The sequence below is a fragment of the Helianthus annuus genome, chromosome 17 (genome assembly GCF_002127325.2).
Source record: "Helianthus annuus cultivar XRQ/B chromosome 17, HanXRQr2.0-SUNRISE, whole genome shotgun sequence".
Lineage (NCBI taxonomy): Eukaryota > Viridiplantae > Streptophyta > Magnoliopsida > Asterales > Asteraceae > Helianthus > Helianthus annuus.
In genome coordinates, this window is record NC_035449.2 from 189136053 (window position 1) to 189153495 (window position 17443).

At 39.9% G+C, this 17443-nt stretch overlaps 2 protein-coding genes across 2 annotated transcripts; both read left to right on the top strand.

Annotated features, from left to right (window-relative positions):
• Positions 1–324: 324 nt before the first annotated feature.
• LOC110925420 (extensin-like) lies at positions 325–810 on the top strand. Its single transcript, XM_022169376.1, has one exon. It carries the CDS (start codon positions 325–327, stop codon positions 808–810), a length of 486 nt encoding a protein of 161 aa, XP_022025068.1.
• An 865-nt stretch (positions 811–1675) lies between these two features.
• LOC110925419 lies at positions 1676–11552 on the top strand. The gene is made up of 4 exons (XM_022169375.1): positions 1676–2000; positions 10411–10702; positions 10802–11029; positions 11171–11552. The coding sequence occupies exons 1-4, from the start codon at positions 1676–1678 to the stop codon at positions 11550–11552; spliced, it is 1227 nt and encodes a 408-aa protein (XP_022025067.1).
• The last annotated feature ends 5891 nt before the right edge of the window (positions 11553–17443 follow it).

Genomic DNA, 17443 nt, shown 5'->3' on the forward strand with positions numbered 1-17443 from the left:
GAGGAGAAGTTCAAGCAGTATGATTGGGCTTTCACCCCCAGCCATCACAACTCCCCGGTGCACCAGTCTTACCACGGTTCACCCGTGCACTCGCAGCACCACTCGCAGCAGCAGCAGCTTCAGCAGCAACCCCCGCAGCAGGACCCATCAGAGGCCTTCTGGCGAGACGTGGTCACTCCGTCACCACCGCCACCACCAGTTTTGCCACCTCCGCCTCAGAGGCCAAGGAGGAACGCGCGTATGTCTACGCGGGGAGGGATCCATATCGGCACCCCTCGACGATCTAGTAGCAGCCGCTACTCACCACTCCATGAGGAGTCAGAGATGGGAGATTCTCAGCATCCCGTCTCGGAGGTCACTTCTGCACCTATTCCTCCGCTACCGCCGCAGAGCTTCGGAGAGCCCATTCCTGCATTTAATGCAGCGCAGTTTAACCCGTTTGAGCCGACGTTTCCCACGGGTTATGATTTCACGGGAGATCCTTATTGGCTAGCCTCGGGCTACAACTCTCTCCAGCAGGAGAACACTTTTGGAGGTCCCTGGGCTACGGGACCATCGACTTTTGGTTTCCCACCACAGGGATACCAGCAGCCACAGCCACAACAGTATCAGCCTCCACAGCCACCACAGTACCAGCCACCGCCGCCGGCGCCTATGATGTCGCCGCCACAGGTCCAAGAGATCCTGCAAGGGATCAATGATGTGCGGCGTGAGCTGAGACATGAGATGAGAGAAGATCGCCGCCATAACCGCGGGATGTTCAAGAAAATGGTGGATTTGATAAAGGGTAAGGGTAAGAAGGATTATTGAAATCCTTTGTTTGTAGCTCGTTTACTCATGTCCCTGTGAGGACATTTATTCTGTACTCTACCCCTGCGTGGGTATAATTCTCATATTCTGCCCCTGCGTGGGTATGTCATTTCAGTATAACCCCTGCGTGGGTTTGTTTCGATTATTGTTTGTTATTTACTTTAGCCCCTGCGTGGGTATGTTATTTGACTAAAAAGTCCCGTTTAGGGCAAACATGTACTAGTACTTTGAATTAAATGGTTAATTTAAATTTTCATTATTTTATATGCATGAATTTAATATTCAAATAGATGAAAATATATATCAAATATTATTTTTGATTTACCATTTAATAAGGATCTTAGTAAGGTAAAACCTAGCCTAAATGCCTCATTAATAGGCCTGGCCAAGATGGTAAAACCTGGTTGAAAAGATTCAAATCTCTGTTAACCTCTGTAAACATGTTAACACTCCAGCTAAGCGTGATTTGTAAATTCGCACAAGCCATTTATTTTAATAAATTATCTACAGATTTTATCTGTACACAAGTCTATTTATGACTTGATACCTACGGGTTATGACTATGTCATATATTGGCAGTTGTGGTTTATAACTCTCTGTCTAATAAAGGATTATTTGTTTAATTATACAATTTATAATCCTATAAAAATCTAAATTTATAATTTAGTAGTTGTCCGAAGTGACTAGGCTTATGATGCCAATATGTATATTTCATTCCATAATATAGTTGCTATTAGAGTGCTGAATGAAATTTAAATTAAATTAACCTTTATGGTTATTAATACCATGGTTAATAAATCGTCTAGAACGATAATACTGTTAGGTTTCTAAATAGACCTTGTCCTTTTATGTAGCTTAAAGCTACATGGACAAATCGGAGGAGATCAACAGTCATTCTGGGGAACACCCAGATAATACCAGGATTCTTGTCACTGGTGCGGAATTGCAGACATTAGTTGCAACCGCTGTTGCCACAGCCATGGAAAAGCAATTCGGAGAGTCTAGCGGGACTCAGAGTAGAACCCGAACTGTGCAACGTGCAAGGTCTAAGACTCACTCAAAGGCTCATAGTAAGCCACCTTCAAAGAAAAGTGAGCCAAAGAAGGCCGAAGAGGATAATCACTCCTCCAATCACAGCAGTGTTCCTAAACAGGAAGTACAGCCGAAGCATGACACGAACAGCAAGTCCTGTACATACAAATATTTTGTATCATGCAAACCCAGGGATTTCACTGGGGAAAAAGGAGCTGTAGATTGTATGACATGGCTGGATGAGATGGATACAGTGGTTGATATCAGCGGATGTGCTGATAGGGACGTCGTGAAGTACGTGTCCCAGTCGTTCAAGGGAGATGCGTTAGCATGGTGGAAGTCACTCCTACAAGCTGCCGGTAAGACCACACTGTACGGTATGTCGTGGGAACAGTTTGTGGCCCTGATCAAGGAGAATTTCTGTCCGCAGCATGAGGTTGAAAGAATTGAATCGGACTTTGTGTCCTTAGTTATGAAGAACCTCGACTGTCAAGCGTATCTTACTACGTTCAACACTTTATCTCGGTTAGTGCCTTATCTGGTGACCCCAGAGCCGCGTAGAATTGCTAGATTTATTGGGGGTCTGGCACCTGAGATCAAAGCAAGCGTCAAGGCTTCAAGGCCTACGACATTTAGATCCGTAGCTGATCTATCTCTCTCCCTCACCCAAGATGTGGTCAGACTGAGAGCTATGAAGAGCTCAGAGGAAAACAAAAGAAAACGTGAGGATGACACCTCACGAAGGTCTGAGAAACGGCACAAAGGGAACAGCGACCATAGGAAAGGGCCGGGATCTAAGAAAGGAGATCATCAATCGGGTGAGAGACCCAGATGCAAGACCTGCAAGAGACACCATTTTGGGAAATGTCGTTTGGAGACGAAATCCCAGTCTCAGGAAAGGCGATGTGGAATCTGCAAGTCCACAGATCATAAAGCTGTGGATTGCAAGAAAATGAAGGATGCAATCTGTTTTGGTTGCAACGAAAAAGGGCACATTCGGCCAAATTGCCCAAAGAATGCTAGAAAGGCCGAGGAAGGAAAGAAGACGAATGCGAGAGTCTTCAAAATGGACGCAAAGGAAGCAGTCCAGGATGACAATGTCATTACAGGTACTTTTCTTGTAAATGATGTATATGCTAGAGTCCTATTTGATTCAGGAGCTGGTAAGTCATTTGTAGATGATAAGTTTTGTAAACTGTTAAACCTTCCTGTTAAAACTTTAAGTGTGAAATATGAGGTGGAACTAGCCGATGGAACCATAGAAACCGCCTCGACTGTTTTAGATGGATGTGTTATATCCATTAGGAATCATTCCTTCCCGTTATCTTTGCTTCCCTTTAAGTTAGCAGGATTCGATATTGTGATAGGCATGGATTGGTTGTCAAGTAACCAAGCCCAGATTCTATGCAACAGAAAGCAAGTAGTAGTGAAGACTCCAACTGGTGAGTCACTCACTATTCAAGGTGATACTCAGCATGGATTGCCGGAGCAAGCGTCTATGCTCAAGGCATCCAGATGTCTACAGAAAGGATGTGTCATTTATATGGCACAAGCATTGATGAGCCGAAACCGAAAATTGAAGATATTCCTGTTATCTCAGATTTCCCTGAAGTATTCCCTGAAGAGCTACCCGGTTTGCCACCGGATAGGCAAGTGGAGTTTCGGATAGATATCATTCCAGGCACTGCGCCTGTGGCAAGAGCACCATAGAGGTTGTAACACCTCGAAATTTTTGCGTCCAATAATGTGCCGACACGTGTCCTAAGTTTACACGTGGCATTGAAGGACTAAAATTGACAAACCTTGAATATATGTAAATTCGAGGATTATAAATGTCAATCAAGGGTAATATACTTTATAGTATCCCTAAATGATGCTCGTACCTTCAAACGGATAAATCATGGATCGTACGGAAACGAAACGCGAAAGAAAGTGAGAGATTACAAGCTATAGGGGTTAAACGTGTCAACATGTTTAATTATACCTCTGAGTGACCATTTAACGAACCCGAGACTTCGTAACAGTAAAATACGCTCACTAGAATGTAATATATAAATTTCGCGAAGTTCCGTTTTAAAACGAGAAAGTTATGATCAAATCCGTATGCGAGGGGTAAAAAGCGTCAATAATAAAAGTTAAAACCTTTCTAATAATATTGAAAATAACCAAGGGACTGAATAATACATATAAATAACACGAGGCCCTTAGTTGTAAATAACCAAGGGCCAAATCGCAAAGTTGCCCCTTCGGTTCCGAAAGGTCAGGTTATTAATTACAAAGATTCTGATCATGATTATAAAAGATTCAAGTTACCCCTTCAAAACCCGAAAGGTCAAGTTGATGATTACTAAAGATTTTATCATTATTACCAAGATTTAGTCATGATTATAAAATATTCAAGTTACCCCTTCAAAACCCGAAAGGTCAGGTTAATGATTACGAAAGATTTCGTTATTAATTACCAGATTCTCGTAATCATTTCAAAAGATTTAAAAGCCTTGAAAAACCACCCTCTCGCGACCCGCGTTGAGATTTGGGGTAAGTGAAGGCGGGCCGCGAGCCCCCTAAGATACGCGCATGATTTTAAAAACCAGGCGACCCGCGTACAAGGTGCATGGTTCCCCCATGCGGGCCGCGTCAGGCGCCCAGATGCAGAAACATGCTTAACTTGGCTGTTCAGCCTTCTAAAAGCCATGACCTGCATTTAAACCTTCAAAGTGACCCCTAAACAACTCCTAAACACTAGGGACACATGTTGGAAGGTTGGGGTTAGTTGGGGGACTTGTGTGTCAAAATTTGTTGTGAAACCTTACTATAAAAGGGCATGTTTGGTTCATAACCAACACACAACTCAAAACACACTCCTCTGGTCATTCTAAAGGCTCTCAAGCATTTCTCTGTATATTCTAAGCAAGACCCAACTTCTGTAAGTCGTCTAGATCCTTTGTAGTTTGATTTATGCTTAGATAACTACTAGAAACCAAACCGTCGTAACTACGGTTTGACTTCAAAATAAATCCGTAATGGCTCAGTCTTATTGCGGATCAAAAGTAGTTATGAGTTGGTATTTATGTGGGTAATAAACCCCTAAAAGGGTTTCCCCTGATCACCACTCTAACCATGTCAAATGTCGAGTCAAACGTGCACCTAAAAAAGTCAACAGAATGTCGTTTTGGCGAATCTTGCATAATCTGTAATGTATATGCTATGAAACCTGTTTAGACACTCATAAAACATGATATTAAGTATATAAACTTGTTTGCGCTCGTTTGAATCGACCATTTGCTATATTGAACCGGTTCGGAGCCGAATGTCGCAAAAGTTTGACTTTTGCATTGACTTCAGTTCTGACCCGTTTTAGTGAGGTATAGATATGCCTTAGGACTCTCTTAGGACCAGGTTACATGATGGTATAACCCTCTGTGACCGGTTCATTGTTTGACCGAATCTTTTACGCATTTCCGCTAATCGCCTAAAAGTTGACCGTAACGCCCTTTATAAATTTAAACGAGGTTTTCAGACATGTGAACGGATCATGACCTTGGTTACTGATTTCTAAGCATGTCCCTAAAATTTCATGTCAATCCGAGGTCCAGAATAGGAGTTATGCCAAATGGCGCAAATTTCGGAACTTTGGTAATTAAATAGCGCATTTAGCATAACGCCTACCTAAACCAAGATTTCGTCCCCAAAACTTTTACCTACTGTTGTAAAATAATATTTGGGGATTTTTAAAGATTTTTAATCATTTTTACCCTGCTCATAACCTATGGTTATGGCTACGGTTCGGTAAATACCGAATATACCCTTTTGGGCCGTAACTTGAGTTCTATAAGGTCTTTTGACCCGATTCCAGTTGCTACTGATTTTAAATAATAAATAAAGTATTTTAGACTTTATAAACTGGTCGGGAAACTCAGATTCCCTGTAGAACTCATAAACCCCTTTAAGAATCTTTAAAATGACCGAAAAACCCCTACGGGGCGTATAAAGGACAAAAACTCGTTACGGGCATTACGGAAGGTATCCTACTGATACCACAACCTCTTTAAGGCATATTAACTTAGGAAACAAGCGTAAGACTCTTACGGTTACCCGATGCGCCTTTTGCGCGTACGGTTCGGCGTACGTAACTAGTTTACATGAATTAGCCGATGCGGGTCAAACCATATTGTTTTGACCCCAAAATCCAGAGTGTGAATGTAAGACCCATATAAAACAAGTCTTCGAACTTGTTTGGGCGAAATCACCACTTGTTCCCGGTTTTCGCCTTTCACGCGATTAAACCGTATATATACCTTTGAAACTGACCGGTCTAAGCTACGGCTATTATAAAGACCCGTTAGGATTCTAATAGGTTGGTAAAACCTTCGTTCCAGATTAGGAGCCCAGTAAAAGTACTTGCGACTACTGATTAGAATATACGGCTGAGTTATTATTCTTGCTATTTAAGACAGGAGCTAGCTCAGGTAAATAATCTTAACTTATTTTCCCTATACGGGCTTGGGATACGGTATAATAATACCGCTTGGTAGGGTATTGAATATTTAATCGGATTGTGATTAAATTATTGAGGTAACCCGGTTTGATCTGTATTGTTTGAAATAAAAGCCTTTAGGGGTTAATGACCATGTCCCGGATATCCTTGACATCATTGTATTATAAAATGGTCACGTCTTATGCACGGGGTGTAGGCATACACCTGACAGTTGCATAAGGGAAATGGTATCTCACGCTCAGTGGGCCTATACTTGTGATGTGTCTATTAATCATGACTCGGTTTCTACATCGGGCCCTGAACGTACAACGAACATGTAAAACTGTATACAAGATCATAACTATGATTGTCCTAAGTTATAAAAAGATTAATCTTGCCTCTGGGTATTTTAATCAAAAGATATTTTGTGCCATGTGCATTCAAATAAATTTTCAATCATTTTCCAAAATGAGTCAGTTGAGTGTATTTACCAGTGTAAACTGACGTATTTTTCCAAAAAGATTAAGTGCAGGTGCTATACGTAATAGGCTGGCTACTCCAGGCATCATTATTCAAGTCTTGCAAGCTTTAGATGTCAAAGTTTGTTGAACAATACTTTTCGATATTATTATTTGATCCCCTGTGGATACCTTTCGACTATTTGTAATACATTTGATATTACGAACAATAGTTGAATATAATTATCTTTATGCTTCCGCTGTGCATTATTATATTGTGTGGTTTGACTATGATGTCTCCAACTACGTCACGGTAATCCCCACCGGGCCACCGGTGATACACATGGAAATCGGGGTGTGACAGGTTGGTATCAGAGCCAACATTGAGTGAATTAAACACTATCCTTATGTGTTTAATCTCAATGACACAATTGCACATACTTGAGTCTAGACTTAACATAGGAATATTCTAAATTCTGATCTGGAAATTTTGCTTCCAAATTTTTATACGTCGCCAAGCGAAGGAGCTGTAATAGGAAGTCTCCACATCCGGAGTCTTGAACTGCTGAGCTTCGTACCGCGACCAGGATGAAACGTGCAACCAAGGAGAAAGCATTCAGGAAATGAATGAAGAAGAAACTCCTCTTGCTGAAGATCGTTTCCTTATTAGTCCTTATAAGGACATAATTATCTTTCAGTCCCTGCGAGGACAACATTATTCCTTTCAAGTCCCGCTTAGGGCAACTTTATACTTCCACTTTTATATAATGGAATGATTAAGTTTAGACTTTCATTCTAAATAAGAAATATTAAATAAATCAAAATCATTCCTTTTATTTGATCTGCCTAAATAAAGAATCTTAAGGGGGTGAAACCTAGCCTGGTGTCTTTTAAGATCCGGTCATGATGGTACGACCTAATTAAAAGATTCAGATTCGCTGTTAACCTATGTAAGCATGTTAACAAATCATGGCAGATGTGATTCGTTAAAATCGCACACGTCATTCTTATACAATAATCCTTTAAAGGATTTCAAAACCCAAATAAATGATTCATAAATCATGGGTTAAGTCATCAATAAAGATGATCACTTATTAAAACATCCATTAGTGGTGTAGTGCCTACGGGCCAAACTTATTAAAACATCCATTAGTGATGTAGTGCCTACGAGCCAAACTTATTAAAACATCCATTGGTGATGTAGTGCCTATGGGCCAAACTTATTAAAACCTCCATTAGTGATGTAGTGCCTACGGGCCAAACTTATTAAAGCATCCATTAGTGGTGTAGAGCCTACAGGCCATACAAATTGTCATATAAAACAAAAGGGCAGTGGTAGTCTATGACTCCCTGTCAGAAAAAGGTAATGAACCAGGTTCAAACCTCAAGGCTTTGATTCTCTGAAATCCTAGCTTATAAGGTATAAATGTCCTAGTGACTAGGCCTATTGTGCCAGAATACCTTCATGCTGTGATTCTCTGAAATCATAGCTTATAAATTATATATGTCCTTGTGACTAAGCCTTTTGTGCTATTACTAAATGCCTCGATCCCAGACGATCATGGCTTATAAATTAAACTTGTCTACGCGACTAGGCCAATTGTGCTATTATTAACTTATAAATTAGGATTTATGATAAGATCCTAAATAAAATAAATATCCTTCCTTCCCTGCCAGCAGGCATTTTTAAAAAGAAATCTCAAGGGTAAACCTAGCCTATATGACGAGGCCAAGATGGTAGGACCTATTCAGGAGATTCAAATCCTTGTTAACATCCGTAAAATGTTAACACTCCTGGCAAACGTGGTTCGATAAAATCACGTAAGTCATCCCTAGATTGGGTTATTCCAAACCTTCCTTATTAAAATAATCATCCCTTAAGGAGGAAGTGCCACGGGCTATAATACACTGTCCGATTGCGACATCAACAATTGTGATCTTTTGAAATTCCCCATCCTAAGGGGATGAGCTATGCTCAAAGCCCTCTAGACGATAATCCTGTCGTCATGTCATTATTATGACCACTGAATGACAGTTGATTTAAATTAAAATACTAATCCTGTCGTCATGTCATTATTATGACCACTGAACGACAGTTGATCAAATTAAGTGCTAATCCTGCCGCCATGTCATTATTATGACCAATGAACGACAGTTGATTAAATTAAGTGCTAATCCTGCCGTCATGTCATTATTATGACCACTGAACGTCAGTTGATCAAATTAAGTGCAAATCCTGTCGTCATGTCATTATTATGACCACTGAACGACAGTTGATCAAATTAAGTGCTAATCCTGCCGTCATGTCATTATTATGACCAATGAACGACAGTTGATTAAATTAAGTGCTAATCCTGCCGTCATGTCATTATTATGACCACTGAACGTCAGTTGATCAAATTAAGTGCAAATCCTGTCGTCATGTCATTATTATGACCACTGAACGTCAGTTGATTAAATTAAGTGCTAATCCTGCCGTCATGTCATTATTATGATCACTGAGCGACAGTTGATTAAATTAATGGCACTGATCATGTCGTCATGTCATTACTGTGACCGCTGAACGTATCATCAGTGCAATGACTATATGTCTTAACATCTTACGAGATGTTAATTGATAGGCCTCCAGGCCAGAAATTTTAATAAAGACAGTCGTAACTTACAACTCCCTGTCAAGAAAAGGCAAGAACACGTTCAGGCCTAAATACCTTAATTCTACAAAATCAAGGTTGATAATATAAAGTTGTCCCTGTGACTTGGTCTCTTGTGCCATAATTATATAATATTAAATTAGGATTTATGATAAAAATCCTGAATAAAATAAACATCCCTCTTTTCCCTGCCAGTATGCAGTTTAAAAAGAATCTTAAAGGTGAGACCTAGCCTACACGGCCAAGATGGTGAAACCTACTCAAGGGATTCAGATCCTTGTTAACACCTAAGCACGTGTTAACACTATTGACAAATGTGATTCGGGAAAATCACAACAGTCATCCTTATATTGGATTCTTCCAATTTTCTTATCTGGCCTAGTGATTTAGAAATCACGGCTTGTGTCATCCTATAAGATGATCACATTATAAACATCCGATAGTGATGAAGTGCCTACGGGCTAAACTTGTTGTCCGATAAGACAATGACAGTGGTGGTCTGTGACCTCCTGTCTAAAAGTGTTGGACCAGGTCCAAGCAAAATAATCGGTAGGATCCATACGATCTCGACTAATAGCATCTGAGAAGATGATCATATTATAACCATCCCTCAGAAGGGAAATGCCCACGGGCTATACCTATTGTCCTAAAAGACAAAAGACAGTTGAAGTCTACAACTCCCTGTCAAGAGAAGGTACTGAATGCGATTCAAACCTTAATACCTTGATTCTCTGAAATCATGACCCATAAATTAAACCGTCCATGTGACTAGGCCTTTCGTGCCACTAGTAAAACTGTTATTGTTTTTATAATTAGGTTAAGTTATAATACAAATCCTAAACAAATGTGATTAATAAATTAACCAAATATGGTCTCCGTTACCATGGTTAATGAATTGCCATAAAAGACAATTACATAATAAGCTCCCAAGTAAACTATTGTCCTTGTTTTATGTAACAGTTCAATTAAATGGCTGGCTCAGATAAAATTAATAGCCACCCAATGGAGAACAATGATAACGCCCGAATTAATTTAACGGGTGCTGAACTAAAAGCGTTGGTAGACGACGCAGTTAAGAAGGCCTTAGAGCGGCAGTACGAAGAGTATAGTGGGACTCGTAGTAGGACCCTATCTATACCACATTCGATGCCTCCTTCCAAGAAGGATGAACCCAAGAAGGAAGATGACGAGCGTCACCCTTCTAATAATCACAGCGATCCGTCTCAACAGATCATACTGAATCAAGGACCCCATGATAAGGGTTGCTCCTACAAGTACTTTGTTTCATGTAAACCCCGGGATTTCACTGGGGAGAATGGAGCTGTAGATTGTATGACATGGTTAGATGAAATGGATACGGTTGTGGACATCAGCGGATGCGCTGAGAGGGATGTGGTCAAGTTCGTGTCGCAATCATTTAAGGGTGAGGCCTTAGCCTGGTGGCGGTCGTTGATTCAAGCCACCGGGAAAATCCCTTTGTACAACATGACTTGGGATCAGTTCGTTACTCTTATCAAAGAGAATTACTGTCCTCAACATGAAGTTGAGAAAATTGAAGCTGGCTTTATATCCTTGGTTATGACAAATTTAGATTGTCAAGCGTACCTCACCAATTTCAATACACTGTCCAGACTGGTTCCTTACCTAGTAACACCGGAACCAAAGAGGATTGCTCGCTTCATTGGGGGTTTAGCCCCAGAAATCAAGGCCAGTGTTAAGGCCTCAAGGCCTGCTACGTTCAGGTCAGCGGCAGACCTGTCACTATCTCTTACACTTGATATAGTCAGAGGCATGGCTGCCAAGGCCTCTGAAAATGGAAAGAGAAAAAGGGAGGATGAGAATTCTCGTCGCTCCGATAGGAAGAGTTCCGGGTTAAAAAGAGACAGTCAGCAGTCGGTTGAGAAGACCAAGTGCGAAACCTGTAGGAAATACCACCTCGGGAAATGCAGATTCGAATCTCAGCCCCTACCTTGTGGAATTTGCAAATCACAGGAACATAAAACCCTGGATTGCGAAAAGCTAAAAGATGCAACCTGTTACGGTTGTAACGAGAGGGGGCATGTCAAGACCAACTGCCCTAAGAATCAGAAGAAACCCGAAGAAGCCAAAAGAACAAACGCATGAGTCTTCGGAATGAACGGCCAGAAGATGGTGCAGTATTATAAGGATACAGCGGGTACCTTTCTTATCAAACGGTTATGAAGAAAATAGTTACTACTGGCACATATAATTCCATAAGAGATCATATTTGTTGAGAACTATTGACTCCGCATGTTTAGGATCTCAATCATTGGATATGAGATAGGAATTTGTCATTTGTACCTAAGAAAACGCTCCAACAAATCTTAGATCGATGTTGTATCTATTAAAAATCACTCTGTTCTGATATCCTCGTGGCAGACTTTTGAGCTGTCCAAAAATTCATCAATATAATAAAGACAGAAGTGACGTTTTGATCCCCTGTCAAGAAAATGATGAATTCGGCCGAACCTTAAATGCCGTTTATGGTCTTTCATGACCTAGACTAAACATAATGAATATATATATATATATATATATATATATATATATATATATATATATATATATTAAATAACGTTCATTGAGAATGTTAGTACTATATTAACCTATATGGTCTATAAATACCATGGTTAGTATATATTAAGGCCATCTAGATAAAGAGTAACAGTTGTTGGTTTGCAACTAATAAATTGTTTTAATGGCATTAGAAATCTGGAGTACTTTCCCTAACCTTTATCATAAATTTAAATGCCAAAAGTTTTATTTTGAATCAGATACCAATAAATCCTTCATAAACAATAAATATAGCAAGCTTTTTACAAACGTTTCATAAAACCCTATATATTTAGCATAATGTAAAAACCTACGGATGGAAAATTCATAAGAATCCTTCCGAAAAATCTAAAAGTACTCTTTCTTCGCAATAGAGTACGACAACATATGTTATTATTTCTCATTGTTTTTCTATCACCTACGAATGCCAAACTATGTTTGATAAAAGTACCATATGAGGATTGGCGTATACTGGCGTGTCCCATAGATTATTTCCATGCCTGATCAGTATGGAAGTTAATACATGGAACCCCGGAACTACCCCAATAACCATATTATACAAATATCGACTAGTAGTATTCGAAGAAGATATCCATAATATTGTCCAAGTAAAGCGTTCCGAAATAAGGAATTCATGGACTTATAACATAAACATATCACGTATTAACACAAATAATAATGAAGGAACAGGAGCCTGAAATATGGAAAGTCTCTGTAGTCTCCCTGTATCTCGATTATCTCTTTCTAAGATTATCCTGTTTATCTCCCGAAAGGTGAGAAGGGTTAAGATGCATATCCCGTTTAGGACTGCATCATTAATATGAGACCTACCACTAATCGAATTCTCCTACAACAATAACTACCGTACCGGCATAAAGGCTGCGCCTTTCGAGGCATATACGGTAGTAAGTATAGATCGCCTGTTTGTTGGACGGATGTTGTAAAGGTCCAACTATCAGGACCAGAAATAGCCTTCGAAATAACGGACAAGATTGTCCAGACTCGAGGCCAACTCAAGTCTGCCCGAGATAGGCAGAAGAGTACATAGACCCAGAATCATTAATTGGAGTGATGCGGTTTGGAAGAAAGGCAAGCTAAGCCCGAGATACATAGGACCTTTCAATGTTACCAAATGTGTCGGGTCCGACGCCTATGAGTCGAACTTACCGGAAGAGCTCAATGGAGTTCACAATGTGCTCCGCATCTGCAACCTAAAGAAATGCTTCACCGATGGATCATTGATGATACCTCATACTGATGAACGTATAAATGAGAGCTTGAAGTTTGTGGTAAAGCCTTGTCAATTAAAGACCGACAGGTGAAGAAGCTTAGAAGAAAACATGTGCCTATAGTAAAGGTTAAATGGGATGCCCGGAGAGATCCCGAAAATACGTGGGAAGTTGAATCCACGATGAAAGAAAAATACCCCAAATTATTTGAGTAAATCTCGGGTCGAGATTTATTTTAAGGGGGTGAGGATGTAACACCTCGAAATTTTTGCGTCCAATAATGTGCCGACACGTGTCCTAAGTTTACACGTGGCATTGAAGGACTAAAATTGACAAACCTTGAAAATATGTAAATTCGAGGATTATAAATGTCAATCAAGGGTAATATACTTTATAGTATCCCTAAATGATGCTCGTACCTTCAAACGGATAAATCATGGATCGTACGGAAACGAAACGCGAAAGAAAGTGAGAGATTACAAGCTATAGGGGTTAAACGTGTCAACATGTTTAATTATACCTCTGAGTGACCATTTAACGAACCCGAGACTTTGTAACAGTAAAATACGCTCACTAGAATGTAATATATAAATTTCGCGAAGTTCCGTTTTAAAACGAGAAAGTTATGATCAAATCCGTATGCGAGGGGTAAAAAGCGTCAATAATAAAAGTTAAAACCTTTCTAATAATATTGAAAATAACCAAGGGACTGAATAATACATATAAATAACACGAGGCCCTTAGTTGTAAATAACCAAGGGCCAAATCGCAAAGTTGCCCCTTCGGTTCCGAAAGGTCAGGTTATTAATTACAAAGATTCTGATCATGATTATAAAAGATTCAAGTTACCCCTTCAAAACCCGAAAGGTCAAGTTGATGATTACTAAAGATTTCATTATTTATTACCAAAGATTTTATCATTATTACCAAGATTTAGTCATGATTATAAAATATTCAAGTTACCCCTTCAAAACCCGAAAGGTCAGGTTAATGATTACGAAAGATTTCGTTATTAATTACCAGATTCTCGTAATCATTTCAAAAGATTTAAAAGCCTTGAAAAACCACCCTCTCGCGACCCGCGTTGAGATTTGGGGTAAGTGAAGGCGGGCCGCGAGCCCCCTAAGATACGCGCATGATTTTAAAAACCAGGCGACCCGCGTACAAGGTGCATGGTTCCCCCATGCGGGCCGCGTCAGGCGCCCAGATGCAGAAACATGCTTAACTTGGCTGTTCAGCCTTCTAAAAGCGATGACCTGCATTTAAACCTTCAAAGTGACCCCTAAACAATTCCTAAACACTAGGGACACATGTTGGAAGGTTGGGGTTAGTTGGGGGACTTGTGTGTCAAAATTTGTTGTGAAACCTTACTATAAAAGGGCATGTCTGGTTCATAACCAACACACAACTCAAAACACACTCCTCTGGTCATTCTAAAGGCTCTCAAGCATTTCTCTGTATACTCTAAGCAAGACCCAACTTCTGTAAGTCGTCTAGATCCTTTGTAGTTTGATTTATGCTTAGATAACTACTAGAAACCAAACCGTCGTAACTACGGTTTGACTTCAAAATAAATCCGTAATGGCTCAGTCTTATTGCGGATCAAAAGTAGTTATGAGTTGGTATTTATGTGGGTAATAAACCCCTAAAAGGGTTTCCCCTGATCACCACTCTAACCATGTCAAATGTCGAGTCAAACGTGCACCTAAAAAAGTCAACAGAATGTCGTTTTGGCGAATCTTGCATAATCTGTAATGTATATGCTATGAAACCTGTTTAGACACTCATAAAACATGATATTAAGTATATAAACTTGTTTGCGCTCGTTTGAATCGACCATTTGCTATATTGAACCGGTTCGGAGCCGAATGTCGCAAAAGTTTGACTTTTGCATTGACTTCAGTTCTGACCCGTTTTAGTGAGGTATAGATATGCCTTAGGACTCTCTTAGGACCAGGTTACATGATGGTATAACCCTCTGTGACCGGTTCATTGTTTGACCGAATCTTTTACGCATTTCCGCTAATCGCCTAAAAGTTGACCGTAACGCCCTTTATAAATTTAAACGAGGTTTTCGGACATGTGAACGGATCATGACCTTGGTTACTGATTTCTAAGCATGTCCCTAAAATTTCATGTCAATCCGAGGTCCAGAATAGGAGTTATGCCAAATGGCGCAAATTTCGGAACTTTGGTAATTAAATAGCGCATTTAGCATAACGCCTACCTAAACCAAGATTTCGTCCTCAAAACTTTTACCTACTGTTGTAAAATAATATTTGGGGATTTTTAAAGATTTTTAATCATTTTTACCCTGCTCATAACCTATGGTTATGGCTACGGTTCGGTAAATACCGAATATACCCTTTTGGGCCGTAACTTGAGTTCTATAAGGTCTTTTGACCCGATTCCAGTTGCTACTGATTTTAAATAATAAATAAAGTATTTTAGACTTTATAAACTGGTCGGGAAACTCAGATTCCCTGTAGAACTCATAAACCCCTTTAAGAATCTTTAAAATGACCGAAAAACCCCTACGGGGCGTATAAAGGACAAAAACTCGTTACGGGCATTACGGAAGGTATCCTACTGATACCACAACCTCTTTAAGGCATATTAACTTAGGAAACAAGCGTAAGACTCTTACGGTTACCCGATGCGCCTTTTGCGCGTAAGGTTCGGCGTACGTAACTAGTTTACATGAATTAGCCGATGCGGGTCAAACCATATTGTTTTGACCCCAAAATCCAGAGTGTGAATGTAAGACCCATATAAAAAAAGTCTTCGAACTTGTTTGGGCGAAATCACCACTTGTTCCCGGTTTTCGCCTTTCACGCGATTAAACCGTATATATTCCTTTGAAACTGACCGGTCTAAGCTACGGCTATTATAAAGACCCGTTAGGATTCTAATAGGTTGATAAAACCTTCGTTCCAGATTAGGAGCCCAGTAAAAGTACTTGCGACTACTGATTAGAATATACGGCTGAGTTATTATTCTTGCTATTTAAGACAGGAGCTAGCTCAGGTAAATACTCTTAACTTATTTTCCCTATACGGGCTTGGGATACGGTATAATAATACCGCTTGGTCGGGTATTGAATATTTAATCGGATTGTGATTAAATTATTGAGGTAACCCGGTTTGATCTGTATTGTTTGAAATAAAAGCCTTTAGGGGTTAATGACCATGTCCCGGATATCCTTGACATCATTGTATTATAAAATGGTCACGTCTTATGCACGGGGTGTAGGCATACACCTGACAGTTGCATAAGGGAAACGGTATCTCACGCTCAGTGGGCCTATACTTGTGATGTGTCTATTAATCATGACTCGGTTTCTACATCGGGCCCTGAACGTACAACGAACATGTAAAACTGTATACAAGATCATAACTATGATTGTCCTAAGTTATAAAAAGATTAATCTTGCCTCTGGGTATTTTAATCAAAAGATATTTTGTGCCATGTGCATTCAAATAAATTTTCAATCATTTTCCAAAATGAGTCAGTTGAGTGTATTTACCAGTGTAAACTGACGTATTTTTCCAAAAAGATTAAGTGCAGGTGCTATACGTAATAGGCTGGCTACTCCAGGCATCATTATTCAAGTCTTGCAAGCTTTAGATGTCAAAGTCTGTTGAACAATACTTTTCGATATTATTATTTGATCCCCTGTGGATACCTTTCGACTATTTGTAATACATTTGATATTACGAACAATAGTTGAATATAATTATCTTTATGCTTCCGCTGTGCATTATTATATTGTGTGGTATGACTATGATGTCTCCAACTACGTCACGGTAATCCCCACCGGGCCACCGGTGATACACGTGGAAATCGGGGTGTGACATAGGTTGGCACCAACAGAGATGAAGGAGTTGAGGACTCAGTTGGATGATTTATTGGCTAAAGGTTTTATTAGACCTAGCTCATCTCCTTGGGGAGCGCCAATCTTGTTTGTTAAAAAGAAGGATGGATCGATGCGTCTGTGTATCGACTACCGCGAGCTAAATAAAGTTACTATGAAGAATAGGTACCCGTTACCCAGGATCGACGATCTGTTCGATCAATTGCAAGGAGCAAGTTATTTTTCGAAGATCGATTTAAGATCAGGCTATCATCAGCTGAAAGTCAAGGATGAAGACGTACACAAGACAGCGTTTAGGACTCGTTATGGACATTACGAGTTCCTAGTGATGCCGTTTG